The 19,245-nt window shown below is 46.6% G+C and overlaps 1 protein-coding gene across 1 annotated transcript; it reads right to left on the reverse strand.

The window, feature by feature from the left end:
* Positions 1-270: 270 nt before the first annotated feature.
* Positions 271-19,245, reverse strand: SPINT1 (serine peptidase inhibitor, Kunitz type 1). Its single transcript, XM_083864400.1, has 11 exons — positions 19,101-19,245; positions 18,441-18,913; positions 10,949-11,100; positions 9,422-9,560; positions 8,156-8,326; positions 7,443-7,469; positions 6,413-6,538; positions 5,448-5,498; positions 4,480-4,650; positions 3,221-3,277; positions 271-2,176 (listed from the first exon to the last, which is right to left on the reverse strand). The coding sequence occupies exons 2-11, from the start codon at positions 18,868-18,870 to the stop codon at positions 1,980-1,982; spliced, it is 1,521 nt and encodes a 506-aa protein (XP_083720526.1). The 5' UTR covers positions 18,871-18,913; positions 19,101-19,245; the 3' UTR covers positions 271-1,979.

Raw genomic sequence — 19,245 nt, forward strand, 5'->3', positions numbered from 1 at the left:
CAGTTTCAGGTTACACCCTGCCTTGCTCTCTGGGTGACTTAGTGGGTAATAATCTTTCTCCCAGAACACCTTATGCAGGAGTTTCCTCTTCAGGTATCCACATATGTTGCATCCCCTGCTCCCAGCCCTCCCCACGCCATGGGACCGCTGCTGCAGCAGCTCTCCTGAGATACCACAGTCGGGGCAGATGAAAGGGTGAGATAGCAGGCATGGGAACGTACCTGCCCCCTCTGCGGGTCATTGCTCCTCAGACACCACTCCCAGGCCAGATAAGACAAACATCTCCTTTTTATTATCAGAGTGAGCACACAAAAAAATAAATCAAGACATTAGGTTTATTGCATAGGCCATGTTAGGCTGTGGGAAAAACAAAGAGATGGAAGAAATGATATGAGACAGATCACGAAAAGGAGGAATCTGACTCAGGAACGCTGAGGCAGACGCCTGTGATGGGGAGAGGCATGCAGTCAGATTGCCGGCAGACTCTGGGCAGCAGTTTCTTTCCTTTCAGCCCAGGCATTAGCCCAAGGAGGCAGCTCTCCTGCCACTACACTTGAGAGGACCTGTGCCATGTCCTGATCTGGGAAATCTGTTCCAGAACCACTCTGCCCTGAAAGAGTCCACGCGCTTAAACTGAAGTCTGTACATAGATTTACGCTTCTTACACACACACACACACACACACACACACAGAGGCTTCCTCTCTCTTCACAGCAGTTTTCCAAGAGCAGCAGGCACTTGAAGTTTAGGGATTGGTGCCAGCCCCACAGCTGGCAGCACATGAGGCCCTTCACAAATAGCTTCTTGTGCCTCAACAGAAATCCTCTCACTGAAGTACAAGCCTGGACCAGCACATGATGCAGCACAGAGCTCAGAAGCATCTCATTGCACAGGGACAATAGGGGAACCAGGACTGGGACCAGGACATTGCCGAAGTGGAGATTTCACATGCTGCCTTGGAGCCAGAGGTGAGCTTTGAACCTCCCAGAGCTGGGCTGGGCTGACCTTGCACCAGGAGGGATGAGCCAGCGGGTGCAAGGATGCCTGTGGACATGAGCTGGTGGTATCCAGCCCACTCCTGTGCTCTGGGAGATGTCAGGGACTCAGGTCAGGCTGTGTGCTCAGAGGAACATGCAGTAAAATCAAAGCTGCAACTTTCCTGCACAATCAGCAGGAAAAGTATGGACGCTTACTTCATGTGAGAATAAATAGATATTTTCTCAATGTGTTTGGGTTCAGACTGAACACTAGGAAAGCAACCAGGGCAACTCACAGGGAGAAAAACTGTGAAAACGTACTGTACACAGGAGACTGAAACACAGCACCCGGCCAGCAAAAAGTGTTTTCTGTTAAAAAACAAAACTTAGTGACTTAAGCAGCTATTTCTGTTTCTGTCCATGTTGAAAATGGGAACTGCTGGAGAGTGTCACAGAGCCCTTGGATCAGGTCTGAATGATTATGTGAATCCCACAGACCTCAAGAGATGCACCATGACCAGGTAGGCAGCTGCAAGGCAGGGCACCTTGCAGAGGACTGGGAGAAGGGGAGGAAAATACAAGGTTAAATGGCAGAAAGTGACACTGAAAACAAATTGCTGGCTCTGGTGAGCTTGCACCATTCACCAACATGAATGCTACACAGATTCAGTTCCAGGCTCCTTCAGGAAGTTGAGCAAAGTTGTGCTCCAGGTTTGAGCAGGAAGAAAGATGCAATTCAGAGTTTCACTGGATTGTTTGAGGTTAGGAACGGATGGATGTCAGAGAGCAACAGAATGCTCCCAGCTCCTCACTTTCCAGAGCAGCCATTTAGCCTAGACAATCACAAATACTAGGAGTGCCAAATCACAGTTGAATCTTGGCCTGATGCTCCAAATGTCCTCACAGAGAACGAGTCCTTCAGGCACAGACCTGTGTCTAAAAACAGAACTCCAGAAGCTTTGGGGAGTGCCCCAGTGCTGAGCTGGAGAGAGAGGCTGTAGGTCAGACTGGTTTGGTGGCACTGCTGTAGAACAGACGCTCAGTGTCCTCTGTGGTGGAGAGGGTTGAGTTGGTTGCAGTGGGAGGCTGACGACGGTGGCTGTTCTTCTTCCTTTTCTTCAGGAAGAAGTAACCAATGAATACCAGGACCACCATGATGCAGATCCCGAGGAGCACAGCAATCACTACCTCAAAGGCACCTGCAGGAATATGTGAACATGTTAGAAGGAGTGCTCCACAAACTCTGATGCAGCAGGAGTGGCCTGGACGAAGCAAGCACAAAAGCTGCTGCAGAAATTGTGCTGGCAAAGAGAAGAGGCAACAGCTGGCAGGGGGGGTCACTGCACAAGCAGCAAAGGAGAAAGACGGCAAGTGCACGGCACAGCCAAGCCTGTCTCTCCCAAATGATATTTCCCATCATTTCCCAGATGCACCACGCCCTCTAAAGGCTGTTCTGTGACTTTGGCAGGCTTGGCCATTTGACAATCCTAGGAATATCAAATCCCTCTGCAACAGCAGCCTCGTGTCATACCTCAACAGGGAGGCCACCAAAGGGCGGTCACAGAAGGCACCTCCTGGCTGGGACAACACTGAGGGAGTGAGCTATGGAGGACAGGCTGAGTTTGTGGGAAAGTACTCTTGGCACTTGTTCTCCATCCAACCAAACCCCTGCATCATCAGTGGAGACAGTCAAACATGATGCATTTGAGAGAGGGTGCGAATTAAAAGATTAAATCAATCTTTAAGATTTAGGAACAATAACCTTCATGTGGCATTTTTAAAAGAATTTGTATTTCAATAGTGTTGGGTTTTTTTAGTGTTGTAGAGAGGTTTTATAGGGTTATCACATTTTCCCACAGTCTAGCACTTGATATTATTCACATATCCACTTGAGCTTTCTTTCTTGTAGAAATTGGTAGTCCTTATGTGAAATTGGCCCTTAGGATGAGTTTTATTTCCCATTTTTTGATGTTGAACAGTGGAACATTCATGCAAGTTGATGGAAAGAAAAAAGGAGGCTCTGTATGAGCTACTGAGTCACAGACACAGGAAAAAATGGACCACAGTTGCACAGGGCACAAAAGCACCTCTTTCTTGCCACTGCCAGCATCCCACAAATCCTACACTGCTCCCTCAGCTTCAAAGGGTGTGGAAGAAAAGGCTACTCTTTGCAAGAAAGACAACATATTTTTCAGGACAAGGAAAAGCAACAAGAAAGATTGATTGGGAAAATTGTTACTCACTTAACATAGCAGTTTGGGACTCAAATGATTCCCATCTTCGGCCAATGACATCTGCTTCTGAATTGGAAACACAGAGGGGGAAAAATGCTTTACAAAGAAGGTTGGGAACAAAGGATAAGACCAGTTTCTGAGAAATATATTTCCAGTGCTCTGAAGTGACCAAACATGCACAGCATCCTGTGGAGTCCCTCATGCCACTAAAGGAATTTCTAAGTGCCTTGCCTTGGAAAGGTGAAGATTAAAGATACCCCTCCCAGGTGTAACAAAAGGCTTCTCCCTCATGGATCCTTGCAGACATTGTGCAATCTTCTCTCTGGGTTTCACAAGTCCATCACCCACCCCATGGTATCCCCTTTCCCTGTTTCCCCATTGGCTTTGGGGCCTGGTGTCTTCCCTATGGCCACTTGGCCCCTGCCCTGCCCTGCCCCCTGTACCACCTATGAACCTGAGACCCTGTATAACTGAGAAAAGCCACATGTTCTCACTCTTTTGCTCCGGATTCACCTTTGGCACATGGGATAAACGCTTGCTGGAAATTGATTTAGGGCTGTGAGCCTTCTGCCTCTCTGCTGAGCTAGGTTTGTAATGCATGTGGTGGTGTGAGCTTGAATTGCTGCCTGAATTCTTCTCAAGCAGTTTCTCTATGGAGAGGCTGACTGGGATATAGAAATGCTGCGGCTGCTCTCCCAAAGGACACACTGTCACAGCATCTCTCCTCCACAGCCAGGGTACTGAGCTCTCAGGGCGGGCTGCGAGGCTCAGTGTAGCAGAGGGAGGTAGTTTGCCTCTTAACAGATACAGTTTGGCAGAATTCTTCCTGTTGGCCTCCAAAGCAATGTGCACAAAGTGTACAGTGTAACCCTTTCCTTTTTTTTTTGCTTAAAACATCAGGCTACTATGTGTCATTGAGTGTTTTCTCAATTTCTCCCCTCTCACTTGGCGAGACTTGGAGCCAAGCTAGGAGGTTAGATTCTCTTCAAAGCAGATATATCTCTGGTTAGTTTTGTCATCCTCCTTTGTCTCTTTTTCAACATCAGCACCCAAAATGCTTTCCATCTATGTGAAAGGGCAGGCTGTATTGCAGAAAGATGCTCTAGATCCACCATCCCCCATATGCCATTCTGTAGGTCATGGCCAGGGTTTGACAGCAGGCGGCTTTGACTGAAAGCTCCCAAGGCACTGCCTCTTTGGGACCACAGAACTTAATCTGGTTTTCCCAGATAATCAGTAAAACTCCAGCCCTCACTATGTATGCTTACTTGTGATGCCTGAACATGATTTCATACAGTCTTCCTCTCGTTCAAAGTTGTTGCTGTTGCCACCACAGCCGCCGTAAGTGAAGGGGTCACATTTCTCCAAGAATGGGTTATAATACCAGCGGGGGATGCTCTCAGTGCACTGTCCAGTATCAGGCAAGTCCACACAGTGGCCTGACAAAGCAAGGCAGAGGTGCTTTAGCCCAAGCAGTGTCTTCCCAGAGCAGCAAAATTTTCTGCTCGCAACAAAAGAGCACAAGCACCACGGAAGAGGAAATCCATAGCCAGAACAGTGGCCCTCAGGTCCCCACTGTTCAGTTGTCAGCTGGTCAAATTGGCAATGCCAAGGTGAGCTGGCATCTGCCATAAATCCAACTAGCAAGCAGAAAAAGAAACATCAGAGTGTGCAGTCATGGTAAACCTGGTTTCACTCCCCTGTAGAAATGACATGTCCTTTCTGGGAGGCAGAAGGGAACATGAAGAGCCTGGACACATAGAAACCACAGATCAGCTCAGGTCTCCTCTACAACCGAGCTGCATTTAAGTGACTTGGAATATACTCTTTTAGCCCAGAGACAGGTCCACTGTCTCAAGTTTAACAAACAAGGCAAAGATATGGAATCGAGCACAGACATTGCTGTGTCACCTACACTGCTTTGGTTTGCACTATTTAAAAAAAAAAAAAAAAACCATGCTGCAGGGTTTTGTACAGGCAGGTACTGTGCCCAGCAAGCAACATGCATGAGACCTACCTGGATGGAAAAAGTTTAGGCAGGAGAGTGAAAGCCTGTTGTCAACAGCTGTCCTTAATGTAAGAGAACAGGCCCTTGCTCATTTTCCATACAGGGATGAGCAGATGCTACACCTGGTTTTGGATTTACAGAGGGAAGCAGTTTTACCATGGAACAACAAACTGAAGGAAAAACCAAAAGCTGGCAGAGGTCAGCCTAGGTGCTCTGGATGGTACATACCTTGCTTACGTGTGACATTTATTTTCTGCAGTCTATTGAACTCACGAGCATCTGCAAGGGAAATGTTTCATATTAAAACTCCTCTCACTAGTTGAAAAGAAATGCCTCTGTCCATGCAGACATGGGCAGACAGGGCTTTCCTGTACACTCTTTTGCTACCACAAGCCAGAGGAAGGGAGATATCATTGGATGTTCTTATATATCTCAAAGCTATGAAAGGAACATGGGAAAAATAAAATGTAGTAACAAGAAACTCTTCCCAGTTTCCAATCCACAGATACAAAGACACAACTAAGGAAAACAAAGGGTGCTTTCTTATTTTTGTTTTCCATCAAGAAGTATGGGAAAGTTGCTCCAAGTTTTAAGAAATATAAAAGAGCACTAGTGCAGAATATAAGAGAGGGCAAGAGAGATGAATCATAGGCTTGCAAATCTAAAAAGGCAACAAAACACCCACACATAGGAAAGAGATTACGGGAATTCAGAAGAGGTGAAGAGGGGTGGAAGAAGGGAGGAGATAGGGTGGATTTGGGCATCTCACCACGGTGCATTTACATTAGCATAAGAGGATATTAAGGGGACTGTGCCACTGGAAAGACTTGAAGAAATGGTGGTTTCCTTCCCCATTTCCCAACTCTTAAGAGAGCAGGTGAGGTGATTCAGTGAGGAAAATATTAAAAGGGGACAGAAAGACAGGCCTGAAATCTTACAGATAGGTGCAGAGAAGAGAGTCAAAGCGATTTACAAGGCAGGAAACATCACAGAAGGAAGGTAACGTCTTGCAGTCAGCAGAGATACAGGAAATGGCAGAACCTGCAAATGTAATACTGTGGAAAGAGATAATGCAGGGTCAGGAGATAAGAACAGAAAACAGCAAAAAGTATTGACTCAGCACCTATAACTTACATTGAATCCATTTCTGGGCAGATGGTAAAGTTCTCTGAACCAGAATTTAAAGTACTTACATTGTTCACAGTACATCTCATCCGATTCATCAGCACAGTCGGGAGTTTCATCACATTCCAGATAGGCATCAATGCAGCAACCATCCTTGCATCTGAAGAAGGGGGCCTGACATTTCCCATTGCATACTGCATCAGAAACAGTTCAGATAGCTCATTAAAATGCATTGTTTCTCCCTGCTAGACACTCTACAAAGGACTTAAAAGATGCTGATAGGGCTGGCAAACAAGAAAGAAGGCAGATTGGTAAAAGTCTCTCCTCCACCCTAGACTCAAAAAAAAAAAATCCTGTTTATAAAGGAAACATTGCTCTGGAAACAGCCATGTTTCCTCAGAAAGAAGTACACAGCAGGTGGAAGCAAGAATGAGCTACTCAGGAAGAACATGGAGACATTGCCCAAGCATGGGGGAATAAATTAGGCAAGCCAAACTGAAACCTGCACACTGGGCTGCAAGAGCTTCAAATCTCTTTTCTCTAGAGGTGGTCCCAAGTGCTGAGTACTGTGCCCAGTTCTGAGCTCCCCAGTGACAAAAAATATTGGCATATTAGAGTAAATCTCAGCAAGAGCCTGGAGCACAAGACCTAGCATGAGGAGAAGACAGAGATTATAGAAGAGATTCATTTTGGAGCACAGTAATATGATGAGCAGCAACAGACAGGAGCTGCAACAAGGGAAGGCAATTCAATATAAGGGGAAAAAATTATAATGAGGGTCATCAAACACTGGTGCAGTTTGACCAAAGTGCAAAATCTCTTTTCTCAAGATACCCAAAACTGGACTGGATATAGTGCTGAGCAACATAGTGTGACTCAAAGCTGGACCTGCTTTCAGTACTGGGTTGGATCAGATGACCTATAAAGGTAATCCCCAACCTAAATTATCCTATGACATGAAAGTGAAAGGCTTAGTAAAGAAATTAGTCTCCAGTGCCTCACTTTCCACAGTGAGTCCTAATCAAAAGCCACAGGAATGGACATGAGACACTCAGCTCAAGCTTGCAGTAGGATTACACTGTCCTATGGGAGACTCACCTGGCTGGTGTCGCCCACCAACAGAACCTGAAGAGACAAGGGGAAAAATAAGATAAAATAAATTTACCACCACAGAATTTTGTCAGCTTAAGATCAGCTTTATACTGCCTTCATATATCACATGAGAAGAGCATATTTTCTGGAAGGAGGCCTTGGATTACAGAGGTGAAATATGGATGCCCAACCACTCAGAGATCCAGATGAGTTGTACCCACGTGAGGCAGGCCTGGAGAGGCAGAGGGGAACTTCCCACCACAAGCTAGATCATTTCCAAATTGTCTTTCTTTTCCAAGCCTTTAAGCTCCTTCTTAAGCTATGCACTGCAATGGGCCTGGCAGAGGCTCAGCCCATTTATCTGAGCAGTACTAAATTGTTTTCAGTGGCCTGAGGGTGCCAAGGAGGGAGAATAATTTCATTTTGGGAAGCACTTCCAGCCCCCGACTGCACAATTGAATTCTCTAAATTCTCTGAATTTAGGTTTCAGATTTGGTGAGGGCTTCTGCAGCCAGAGGAACACCAGGGACACTGTCCAGTGCTTTAGGAGCTGGGTCAGATACATGGGCAACTTAAGACAATGACTGCCCATCCATTAGCTCAGTCTCCTCAGCTTACTGGGCTCTAACTAGGTGTACTAGCCAAGAGGCTGCAGTACTTGTCCACAGGGGCATCCCGATCCTATGAGAAAGAGGGGGCTGGATTTCTGAAGAACTCACCTCTGACATTCTTGCAGGCCAGTTCACACTCCTCTTCCCGTAAGTAGTTATTCTTGTTGGGCTTGCAGCCACCAAAAATGAACTCCTCACACTGCTGAAGGCTTGGGTTGTAAAACCAGCGTGGAAAAGATCCCCGACACCAACCCACCTTCTTTGGAGTCAAACAATGCTCTGTCAAGAAAGTTAACAGAAAAGGGTCTGGGTTAGGTAAATCCTTTGGAAGACTTCCTGTTTTGTATATGTGAAGGCAAACAAAATCTTCCAAAGGATATGTCTGAAAGGTTTACAAAATCTTGACCATGGGGAAGAGGAGTAGGGAATCATGGAATTAATTTTTTTATATGAAAGGGAAAGTCACAAAACCAAATTAGAAGGTGCCACATCCATAAAAAAAAAAAAAAGGAGCTGCATCTCCACACAGCATATAGTTAAGCTGTGAAACTCCTTCCTTCAGGAGGTTGCTGCTTTTCAAAGATTACATGAGGTCAAAAAGGGATTCATAGATGGTTATTAAACACAAAGACACCATCTTCTGCTTTAAAAAAATCTCCCAGCTGCAAAACCCTTGGGGATTAGTCAAGCATAGTAAGAGATTTACTAATAGCATGTCGTGTTCTTGCACTTTTTCCAAAGTACCAACCTCAGCACACTGTTGAATGCAGTGTACTGGAGTTTGGTCAGACCTTTAGCATCACTTGACACAGCTGCTCTTACATTTTTATGGTAGGAGAAGACATCTCCTGCTTAGCTACTAGTCAACCATTTGTCCAAGAACTCCTTACTCTTAATACACTAGTAATGCTGAACATTTTCATCATTAAACAAAACCATTAAAGAAAAAAATTAAATCCAAGGATACACTGAATGTCTTGCAGATGACTCCACCTACCCTGCCACCTAAGGGCCTTCACTGCAAAATCACAGAGTCAACAAGACCTTTCACATTCTCCTGTTTTGCAACTTCAGTTGCACCCCAAGCTTCATCCACCCTGGTGTCACCCAGCAGAGAGCAATGACAGGCAGAGCAGATGGGGTTACTGCAGGCACTGTCTCCTGCAAGGGTACGTGAAAACCCCCAAATAGATCACTATGAATGCAGAGACCTTGCACTGCTGGTGTAGGCTATTACTGGGAAAAGCTGACATGCAAATTCAGGCTCTTGGTTGTGCTCTTCTCCCATCTACCCCTCTGAGAAGAGCACCAAAAATGCTAAAGTAGCACCCAGGCTTGAGGACTCCAGGTAGATATGTGTGGGCTCAGGCTCACCTTCTGTCTGCTCAGAGCTCAACACTATGATGGTGATGTTGGTGAAGTCTTGCTGCTGTGCCGTGTCTGTAACAGTGAGCTGGAAGACGTAAGTCCCCACCTGGAGGTTGGAAATTTCTACCTGATCTTCTTCATGCTTCTGAGAATGCAAAAGAAAGGCTTATGTAGGAGAAAAGTACTTCCAAGGAAGGAGTGCCTGAAGCTATGCAAGGTCCATGTTTCCTGCATTAGGGAGAAAGTAACTTGGATGGAAACCTTCAAGCAGATGTTTGGCATGAAAAATGTCTCAGTGCTAGACAATCCCCCCAAACCCATGGACCGGTACCCAACTGGAATAGAGAGAGAACGAGTACCATAAACACAATTAGATATTTCATGTTTTGGGACATTGTGAAAGCACAAGGGAAAATAAAACTCTTTGGAGAGGACAGAAATACCTGTAGTTTATACTTTACTTTTTAAAACTTAGGAATCATTTACTTAGTACATAGGGAATAAGGTAGCTGTATTTAATTATTTTGTCAGAAGAGAAAGCTACAATATTATTGACACAAACTTTTCTTCTATATTTACAACAGAATTGGACCTTCATTTCCATGCTATCTCTGGTTTTGATTAGGTTTCAAAAGAACACAGCCTTACCATATATAATTTTAATGTAGTCAATACGACATAATATTAGGGGACCTCCCCCTCTCCACAGAAGTTGCTTTGGTTGGGCTAGGGCAAAAGGAAAAGGAAAGGAGCACTTGCTGAATTACACAGATCCCTTGGCACTCTAGAGTTTATCACTGCTGATGTTCAAAATCTGTTGTGGGCTTGATGTACTCATTTGCTAATTCTTCCAAAAAGGTGCCTCAAGAGCTCCATATCAACTCCGAGGGTTTCCAAGGCATTTTGCAGAAGTTCAAAAGAAATTATTTGCCCTTCTAAAGCCACAATTTCACTCTTAAGATCTAGCAAATAGGCAGTGTTCACACCCCAGAAATCCTGGATCGAGACAGGAGTCATGAGTTCTGCTCCAGCTCAGATAAAATAGGAGGAAGAACTTAATGCTTTAAAGAGAGGCAAAGTCCAGGAAAAGCCCCAGGAGAACAGAAGCAGGGCCTGACACTGGATTGTTCAGAGACAAAAGAGGAAATACACTGAAGTGGACGGAGTAAAACTAAGAGAAGGCCCTTCACTGAGCTATAGGATCATGGGACCAGAGGCAGCTCTTGCATGGAAGCTCTGCTCTCTCAGCTGCTCCCACCCAGGCAGGTCAGGTGTTGCTCAAGAAGGCTTGTGACAGCATCCTGTGCAGGGAGCCTGAGACCTTATGAGGCCAAAAATGACACTTCCAAGTAGTGTGTGTGAGAGAGAGGGCAACCATAAGGAGTGCTCCACAGTTTTTGGGAACACGCTCCTGGGTGGACTGGCTTAAAGAAGGATGGACAAGTTGATCTTTAAGTCAGGGCTCTGACTGACCAACCTAGTGCAGACCACAGGTGCCACTGAGCAAGCTGCTTATTCCCTGCAGCTCCCTACCTTCATCTCCACAGAGGGGTTGCCAAGGATCTGCTTCCATTCATAGCTGACTATCCCATGGTCATCCGTGCTCTCTGTGCCTCTCAGCATCACTGGCTCCCCAGGCTGTACCCTCATATCCTTGACAGCACGGGCTATTGGAGGGTGGTCATCTGCAGAAGAAAGGTAAAACAAGACTTGGGTAAGAGACTTGGGCTCCAGTCCTTGTTTTCATTACAGGAAGACAAGGGAAGGGGATTCTTCCAGGCTAAATCAATCCAGACTTCAACTGCTGAAAGGAAAACCCTTTTATACATCTGTGCTCCTTGCAGCCCGAACAAGCAACAAGCAATCAGTACCATTACTACTGCCCTCACTAATTTAGTAAGTCCACCATCCACTATTGCAGTCTTTTTGAGCCAGTTGGCTCCCTGGGCACTTCTGTCCACAGGAATACTATAAGAGAGTGGCCCTGTGGCTACAGCCATTGTGCTTCTGAGAGTGGGACCACATCCTCTCAGAACAGCACAGAGCAATGTCAACCCTTCACTTAGGGAGACAGCCTGATGTGGGTGTTGAAGAATGTGGAATGGACTCTCATCATTCCTACCACTATCCCTAAGCACTATATTAGTGTATTTAGCCAGAGCTACAAAATGTGGGACTTGGATGAGAAATATTTCTCTTCCAGCTCACCTTTCACCCCACTCTCTGACAAATATGCCTTTAAAACAGCACAAAAACACCATTCATGAGACTGTTATTTTTGTACTCTTCCACAGATTATCTTACCAGCAATTTCCACAATCTATTAAATGTTTTTTCCAGACTCTAAGTCCAAGATGAAAACTGATCCCTGCCCATGCCAGCAACAACAGCCAATATAATGACACCACTGAGCCTGACTCATAACTCCTTTTGGCCTGAACATCTCTGATTGCAGGCTTTGTGCATAGCTCAGCCTGTTAAACTCCACCTGGTAGCACCTGTATTAAGTCCAAGACTCAGTGCTCCAGCTCAACCTGAGTCTTTTGTAAAGGCACCAACCATCATTTATAAGCTAGATAGAAATCACTCTGCCATTACACTGTTATATCAACTGTGACTGAAGGAGAGGATTAGTGTCCAAACCCCTTAGAAAATTACTCCATTAGCTGATTATTTTCACTGTAGCAGACTTGCTCCTAATTTCCGGTTTGAATCCTGTGTATGTGCATTCAGATCCCAGCTGCTGACTCTTGCAGTCTACTAAAGGGACATTTAATACAAGGCATACATACAAACAAACTTGACATCAAAACAGGCCACTTAGTTCTTTTGTCACCTTGTACACACCACTGCAAGCTCTGGAAAGGGGACACATTCCTGCCATTCCTGCTAGGCAAACACAAGGAGCCTGGCAGGAAGAAAGGCAGCCTACTCCCTGCCACAGTCCTACTGGGGTGAGCCCAGTAGGTGGGTGCAATTGCACAAGGAAAAGACCAGTTTTTCAACAACACAGAAGCTGATCCTCTAACTCGTGACTCCAAATCATGTTTTTTCTTGACATTTTTAAGCATGTGCAGTTTAAACAAAAAATTAAAGGCCTAACACCCAGTTACTTCAGATTGTAGGTTGCATGATCAAGTAGAAGTTCAGTTCCATTCGATGGCCCAGCAACTTCTCCAGTTCCTGTCTCTGATTAGCCAAAATTACTGACCCTCCTCACATCCAGAAGAAGAGTCAAGAGTATTTCTTTATTTGTGGTGACTGCCAAGGAGTAATACTCACTAGAAATTAAGGACTTGTTTTTCAAGTCTATCCCTTTTCTCCTTAGGATGCCTGAAAGTTCAGTGACTTTGGAGTATTTCTGCCACACTGACTGTATGAAGTCTTCCCTGGCAACATGGCTGTTTTCCACCTGAGCTTCAAACCAAGTGCAGACCAGGCCAGAGTTATCAGCAAACTGCTCCTACAGTGAAGACTCCACTGTTTTGCTCTGAGAGTCTGTAGGAAAAATGAAAGTTACCTTTGCTATAATGCTCTTTTGACCATGGAAAGTTTCTGTTGTAAAACTCTGTAATTAAAGCTTTATGATGCTGTCTGTGGCATGCTCTTTACTGTGAAACATACTTCTGGAGTCACTCATAAGTGACAATTTCCACTCCCATTTTTATAACATATCAGTAGGGGATATATCTTTTCTTTATTATTCCAGAGGAAAACTTGATAGAGGAAATCCAAATTGCTTTAAAAAGTCTTATTACTCACACTGTATTTACACCTGAGACCTGATTTTCCCTTTTTAAAAAAGTTTCTTCTTGTTTAAAAGCTCATGCAGTCGGTGGTTTGTCTGGCTTCACCTCTAATGGGTCAACCTGAACCAAAATTGATGGGGGAACAGGAATTTAAAAGATAATAAATTTCTACAAGGGCTTCAAAAGTAACCACTCAAGTGGAGGGAGAGACCCCACTAGGGACCTTGCTATGCAAGCCTGCAGGCAGCATTGAAATCCCATGGCAGAATGTACTTGCAAAACTCACATTCTGGAAGTTTTTCTCTTATGGAGCTCAGATATTAGCTTTTGCCCTTGACATCTGTAGAAAACCAGATTCCCTCCATTCCAGAGCTCATGCAGATACACCCTGAGTAGATGAGTATAGTCAGAACTCAAAAAGCTGAGCTTTTTGACTACAAAGCAATGCTTCAAAATACCTCAGAATGATTTGAGGTTGTCACTAGAAAGAGCTGGAAAGCTTTCTTGTGGTGACTGAGGGGCCCTTACAGCCCACTGCTGACTGCCTTTGCAGAAGCAACTTGCAAACGAGACACATGTGGCTTGCACTAGGGACAAAAGCCACTGCTCAAAGCCACTGACCAGGCCAGGAGCAGAGACAGGAGCAAAAATGAGGCCACACAAATTCCAGCATCCATGAGACAGAGGACCTTGGAAATTTCAAGTGTTAGAAGCCAGTGGGACCTGCCTGCTGCAAAAGCAGGTGGGCAGCAGTGTGGCTCTTCCCACAAATGCCAAAGTTCTATCCTGCGTTGCTTCCAGGGAAGTTATTCAAAAGTGAACAGCTTCCTCACCCACTCACACTAGTAAACTCTCCATTTCCATGGGCAGAGGTAATGAAGGATGCTGCCACAGTATTAATTTGCCTAAGGTGGAAAATTTGCCTGAAAGAGAAGGGAACAAGGCAACACAATGCAGTGCCTGGAGAAAGAGAAATACAGGCTCTTACTTTAGAGCTTCATCCTGGTTGGGCAGCAAATACAGTCATGATAAAGCAGTTTTCTAACAACTCATGCACAGCCAAGCAGCTCTCAGCATTATTTCTAGAGGGTTTTGTAGTGGTTTGTAAGTGGTGCACACAGCAGGTCAACTTAACCTCTCTAAAACAATACAGTACAACCGAATGGATTATATTTTCAGAATAACAAAAGATGCTGCTGCCACTTCCCTCCATCCTTCCTCAGAGTGTGGGAAACCTATTTGCTTTAGCAGGCAGAGGAAAAAACTCTCCCACAGGTGTTTATGCCATTTTAGTAAAGATTGGTTTGTACCTCCAGTCTCTTGAGGAGGCTGGAGCTCCGGAGACAGGACATGATGCAGCCACTTCAGTAAATGCTGCATGGTAAACACTGATTTCACAGCAAGCAGAGTGGAAGCCCCTCATCACCCACCCTGAGCAGGGAGCTGGACCAGCTGGCCTTCCAGGACTCCTCCAGTACACATCAGCCTCTGAATCTGTGCTGTGGGTACTGACTGTGCAACTTCCCATGTCCTGGGAACTTAAGGATGAGCAGCTGGCTCAGGGCTCAGCCAAAGGGGGACCTGTCCCAGACCCAGCTGTGATATCAGTGCTGCACATTTTAGTCACCCACAGAATGGAGACCAGCATGGGACCAAACATTTGAGGAGGGATGAGCTTCACTCTTGGGGAGCTCTCCTTTTGGAATGCATTACCAAAATTTTAGCCTGCAAATCTCCCTCCATGGTGAGGCAGGAGCAGATATATCCAATCAGGACCCTGTGGTTCCCAAGCACTTCCCATCTCCCACTCACAAGCCCTGGATTCGACAGGAGGAGGACAGTGTCACTGAGCATTTTACAACAACCACAAACAGTTTGGTTCAAGAAATGGACAAAGGTTCAGGGAGGTTATTTTCCAGTTTCACACCCAAAACTGGTTTGCCTAGACCAGAATAAGCTGGGCTAGTTACTTAAACACTGGGCTCCATTATAACCAATAAAGTGCATGGTGAGCCTGCCCCTCCCGGATGAGCCAGGCAGAAAACTCGCACCAAAGTTCAGGCTGAGGAATCACATAAGAAGATCATGCCTTTTAACAATAACATCAGAGACTTCAGGCTGTATGTTAGCTGAAACAGGCAAGAGACAGTGCCAAGCTGCCATCACCAGCTTACAAAGAACTCAGAAGCCCTTGTTCTGCAAAATACTGAAAATAGTCCCAGATGATGTGCAGAACCCAGATTTCAGCTGTATTCATTGTTGCCTGTACCCACAGGTTTTTCTGAAGTCATAACACTGTAAGAGTTATGAGTAGGTACCCCTGTCCCTGTGCTCAGTTGCCAACAGTCTCACTGTGGTTGCTTGAACAAGAGCAAGAGCTCAGCAAGAATATGCTCTCCCAGCTTTCAGCTACTTCCATTAGGCTCCAGAAACACTCCAGGATTACATTTGCCCATTGAGCAGCCTCGAGCTGTGTGCTCTCTTTTAACTGTTACCTAGTCTCCTCCTAAACATACATAAACCTCTTAATTCAACAGGCCTGCCCCCTGAAGTAGCAGGAGTAGTGCGATTCTTATAACGGGTGACTTTTTTCTTTAATGTCACCCACTGGGATCACTAACTGGATATTTCATTATTCACTAGAAAAAACATGCATTTAGTTCTTATCATTGCAGAGGGTGTTGGAAGAATGATACAGATAAAGGCTCCTAGGACACCTGAGAGCAGCACTTACAGGAAAGGAATGCATGATAAAGCAGCAGATAAGCTTCCTGCAGACCCTTAAGGCCAGGATCATGGGGCTGACAGTAACCTGGGATTCAGAGTAGTCACAAAACTTCAAATTTTAGCAGTGATGCAGCACAATAGCAGGAAAACTACCCAGTTTTGTCTCCAGTCCAAAACCTGGGCCAAGATTTTGGAAGGAAGATCTGACATGCCGAAAACAGCTTTCCTTTAACACTTGTTTCACCTGGGCCTCTTCAGGCATCCCTAAAAGGTCCCGAAGAAAAAATGCTGTAGAGCTTCCTTATGCTGCCAGGTGAACACGGTCAGTGCCCAGAGGCTCCTCCATCTGGCCTCCCACACCTGCCCCATTGTGCCCTTCCTCTTTTCCCCCTCAGTGACAGCCAGGCATCCAACTTCCTGTCCAGACAGGTCCTGCATAGACCCAGTTCCTGCATCATGGCTGGAGGGGCTTGGGCTTTTGGTTTGGATTTTTTTGATTTGTATCTGAACCAAAACGGACAGTTGCATTCTTAAGTGTCTCATCATCTGATGTGGGGAGGAGGACTCAGCTATTTCTCCAGTAAGATAACTCCTTGGTCTCTCTCCCCTGCTAGCCCTCCAGTGTCATTCAAGGTGATTCAGAAAGCTTTTGGTATCAAAGGCAATGCCTAAAAATTTCAGAGAGGAATACATCAAAGCACAGCACAAACATCCTGATCCAAATACACAGCAGTGAGCTGCTCAGCAGCTGTCACTACAGCTGGAGACCTGCCTGGCACCCAGCACCCTCCAAAAGACAAACACAGCTGCAGAAGAGACCAAGCCCTTCCTACACCCACAGCAGTCCCAGGCACAAGCCCCACGTGAGTGAGGAGAGGCACAGCCACCTCCAGGCAAAGTAACCTGAACTGCATTTCTGGAGTGCATTTCACTTCTCAATGATAGGCCCTCCTGGGTCTTCCTGCTCTACCGTAGCCATCCCAGGACAGGTGAAAGGAGCACTAGGGATGGATTACAAGACAGCAACTGCATATTGGTGGCTGGGGTGCTGCAGCTCAGTGCCATATTTTAGCAAATATGGCACTGCTGGTCACACAGAGAGGTTGGTGACCCCGGGACACTTTCTAAAGACCCTCACACATGGAATGCCAGACCCTGGGACCAGCCAAGGGACAAGGGGCTTGCAGTCTTCTTGTATGAGGCACTGCTCCACAGAGGTAAAGAGGCTGAATTACTCAACAGTACATTGTATTTTAATCTAATCTTATGAAATCAGGATGTACTGGAGATGATGCATTCCCTTTTCCTCCTACAACACAGCACACAGGAGTTCATACAGCTGCCAGCATGCCACCTGCAGTCTTGGTGATGTGGCCTCCAGTTCCTCCCTAACTGCAGCTCCTGTGAAGAGGATTTTGAGCCTGGAACAGAAATGCAGGAGAACTACTGGAACAGTGAGACACTTTTACCAAAAGGCCCTAAAATCCACTGGGAAGCCACGAGTAGGGACAGAGGACCAGGAGGACCATTTCTGCCATTCTGGTTCTGTTCAAACCAGAAACACCCAAGGGCAGCTTCAGAGAAGTTGTGCTCTGTTCCAAACCCCTCACACTGCTTTCAGGATGGAGAAGTGGTCATTGTGGAGTTTGGGGCCATTTCCCACCTCCAGCATCCACAAGGCCTCAGGCTGGCACATCCCAGCAGAAGATCTATTCAGCTCACACCATCAAGCCCTTGCACCCACCTGGATGCTCCCCTTGCCATCCTCACAGATCCTTTCCTCCCCACAGGTGAGCTGGGAGGGGGTGTGAGGAGGATTACCCATAGAGATATCCCCAAACAGCCCTGCCCAGGCATCAACAAATGATAAACTGGTTATGACTGTTATGGTTGCCAAAGATTCAGCCAGGCTAGAGACATGCCAGCCTTCTTAGGCTTCAACCAAAACACAGAAGCAAGGGACAAAAGCAGGAACTGCTGGGGTTTTCGTTCTTCTGAGCACACTGCAATTCTTTGGAGATAGCAGGTGGCCAGCTTCAGATTATAACCAGCCTCCCCCAGCAGCAGTGACCAGCCCCAACAAGCAGAGCAATACTGACACACCTCGCCATGCAGGCTGTTGTTAAATAATGGTAAGTGGATTGCATCCTGCCTCCAGTCCCTGAGCAATTAAGAGATTAATGCAGCCCTTTAAAACCTGGTGATGTGTAGATTTTTAGAGGATTTCACTTTTCAACCTCAAAGGCCCAGGGGAAGGGAGAAGAAAAATAATACCTTTTTCTCTACATTGTCACGTAGCAAAGACTCTGACTTTGGTAATCACACACTCCACTTACTCATTTAGTAACAGGTAAACTGAGGCACTGATCCTAAAAATGAGTATTGGGGTTTGGGAAAACCTTTGTGGAAGAAGAAAACACAGAAACACCATCTTTAGCATCACTCTACCCTAAGTGTTTGGCAGCACTGATGGCCGGAGGAGCTGGCACCAAGTAACCATTAATGCTGTTCCAGAGCGGGTTTGCAGGGATCCATTATGGGCACCTTACCACTGGGTCTGTGATTCTGCATTGCCCGGTACGAATCGTACACGTCCTTCTTCAAGAAGTTGAGAAAGCCGACCTTCCTGGCAAACCTGCAGACAAAAGCCTTCTCATAGAGGCAATTGAGGAGAAAGCAGCCCTGGATGTGGTCATCCTCCGAGCCCGGGCCCTGCTCCACCAGAGCCAGGTTGCAGGCGGGGTCCTTACAGCAGGCTCTCATGCAGTCCCTGCTCCGGTGCACCATGGGGGACGACAAGAAGGTGGCCCCATTCTGGACGGAGGCGTCTGTGTCCAGCACCCAATCCGGGAGCCCTGCCGTGAAATCCTCCAGGCACATCTCACCGAAGGGTTTTTCCTCCTGCCCTTCGCCCAAGTCCAGCACCAGCACCAGGCAGACCCAGGGCACAAACCACGGACCCGGATTCCTTCTGGCCATCCTGGCGCCCCGATTCTCACTGCCTTGAGACTTCAAGCTTTTCCTAAAGGAAGGGAGAAGACGTACGAAGCTAAGAGGGACGGTGTTTAGGTGTACGCCAAGCCGGGGCGAGCGGGAACCGGAGCACGGACAGGCTGCGCTCTGGATTCGGCTGGCGCCGAGGTCGCCGCTGTGTCCCCTGAGCCCTCACCCCGTCCCCTGAGCCCTCACCTCGTCCCCTGAGCCCTCACCTCGTCCCCAGGGGTGTTCTCCCGGCCCTGCACTGGGCGCTCCCGGTGAAGCGCTGCTGGGAGCGGGGTGTCCCCGCCGCCCCGCCGTGTCTCGCTCAGGGCTCAGGTGCGCCTTCAGCTCTGCCCAGCGGAGACAAAGGCTCGG

The sequence above is a fragment of the Zosterops lateralis genome, assembly GCF_965231275.1.
Source record: "Zosterops lateralis genome assembly, chromosome: 6".
In the NCBI taxonomy this organism is placed as follows: Eukaryota; Metazoa; Chordata; class Aves; order Passeriformes; family Zosteropidae; genus Zosterops; species Zosterops lateralis.

What these genes read in the sequence shown, in the direction of transcription:
- SPINT1 (XM_083864400.1), bottom strand. Translation starts at nt 18,870, where the DNA reads ATGGCCAGAAGGAATCCGGGTCCGTGGTTTGTGCCCTGGGTCTGCCTG. An exon ending in ACCCCTCTGTGGAGATGAAG is followed by an intron (nt 9,561 to 10,948) that starts GTAGGGAGCTGC and finishes TTGCATTCTCAG; the next exon opens with AAGCATGAAGAAGATCAGGT. An exon ending in AAATGTCACACGTAAGCAAG is followed by an intron (nt 4,651 to 5,447) that starts GTATGTACCATC and finishes TTGCTTTGTCAG; the next exon opens with GCCACTGTGTGGACTTGCCT.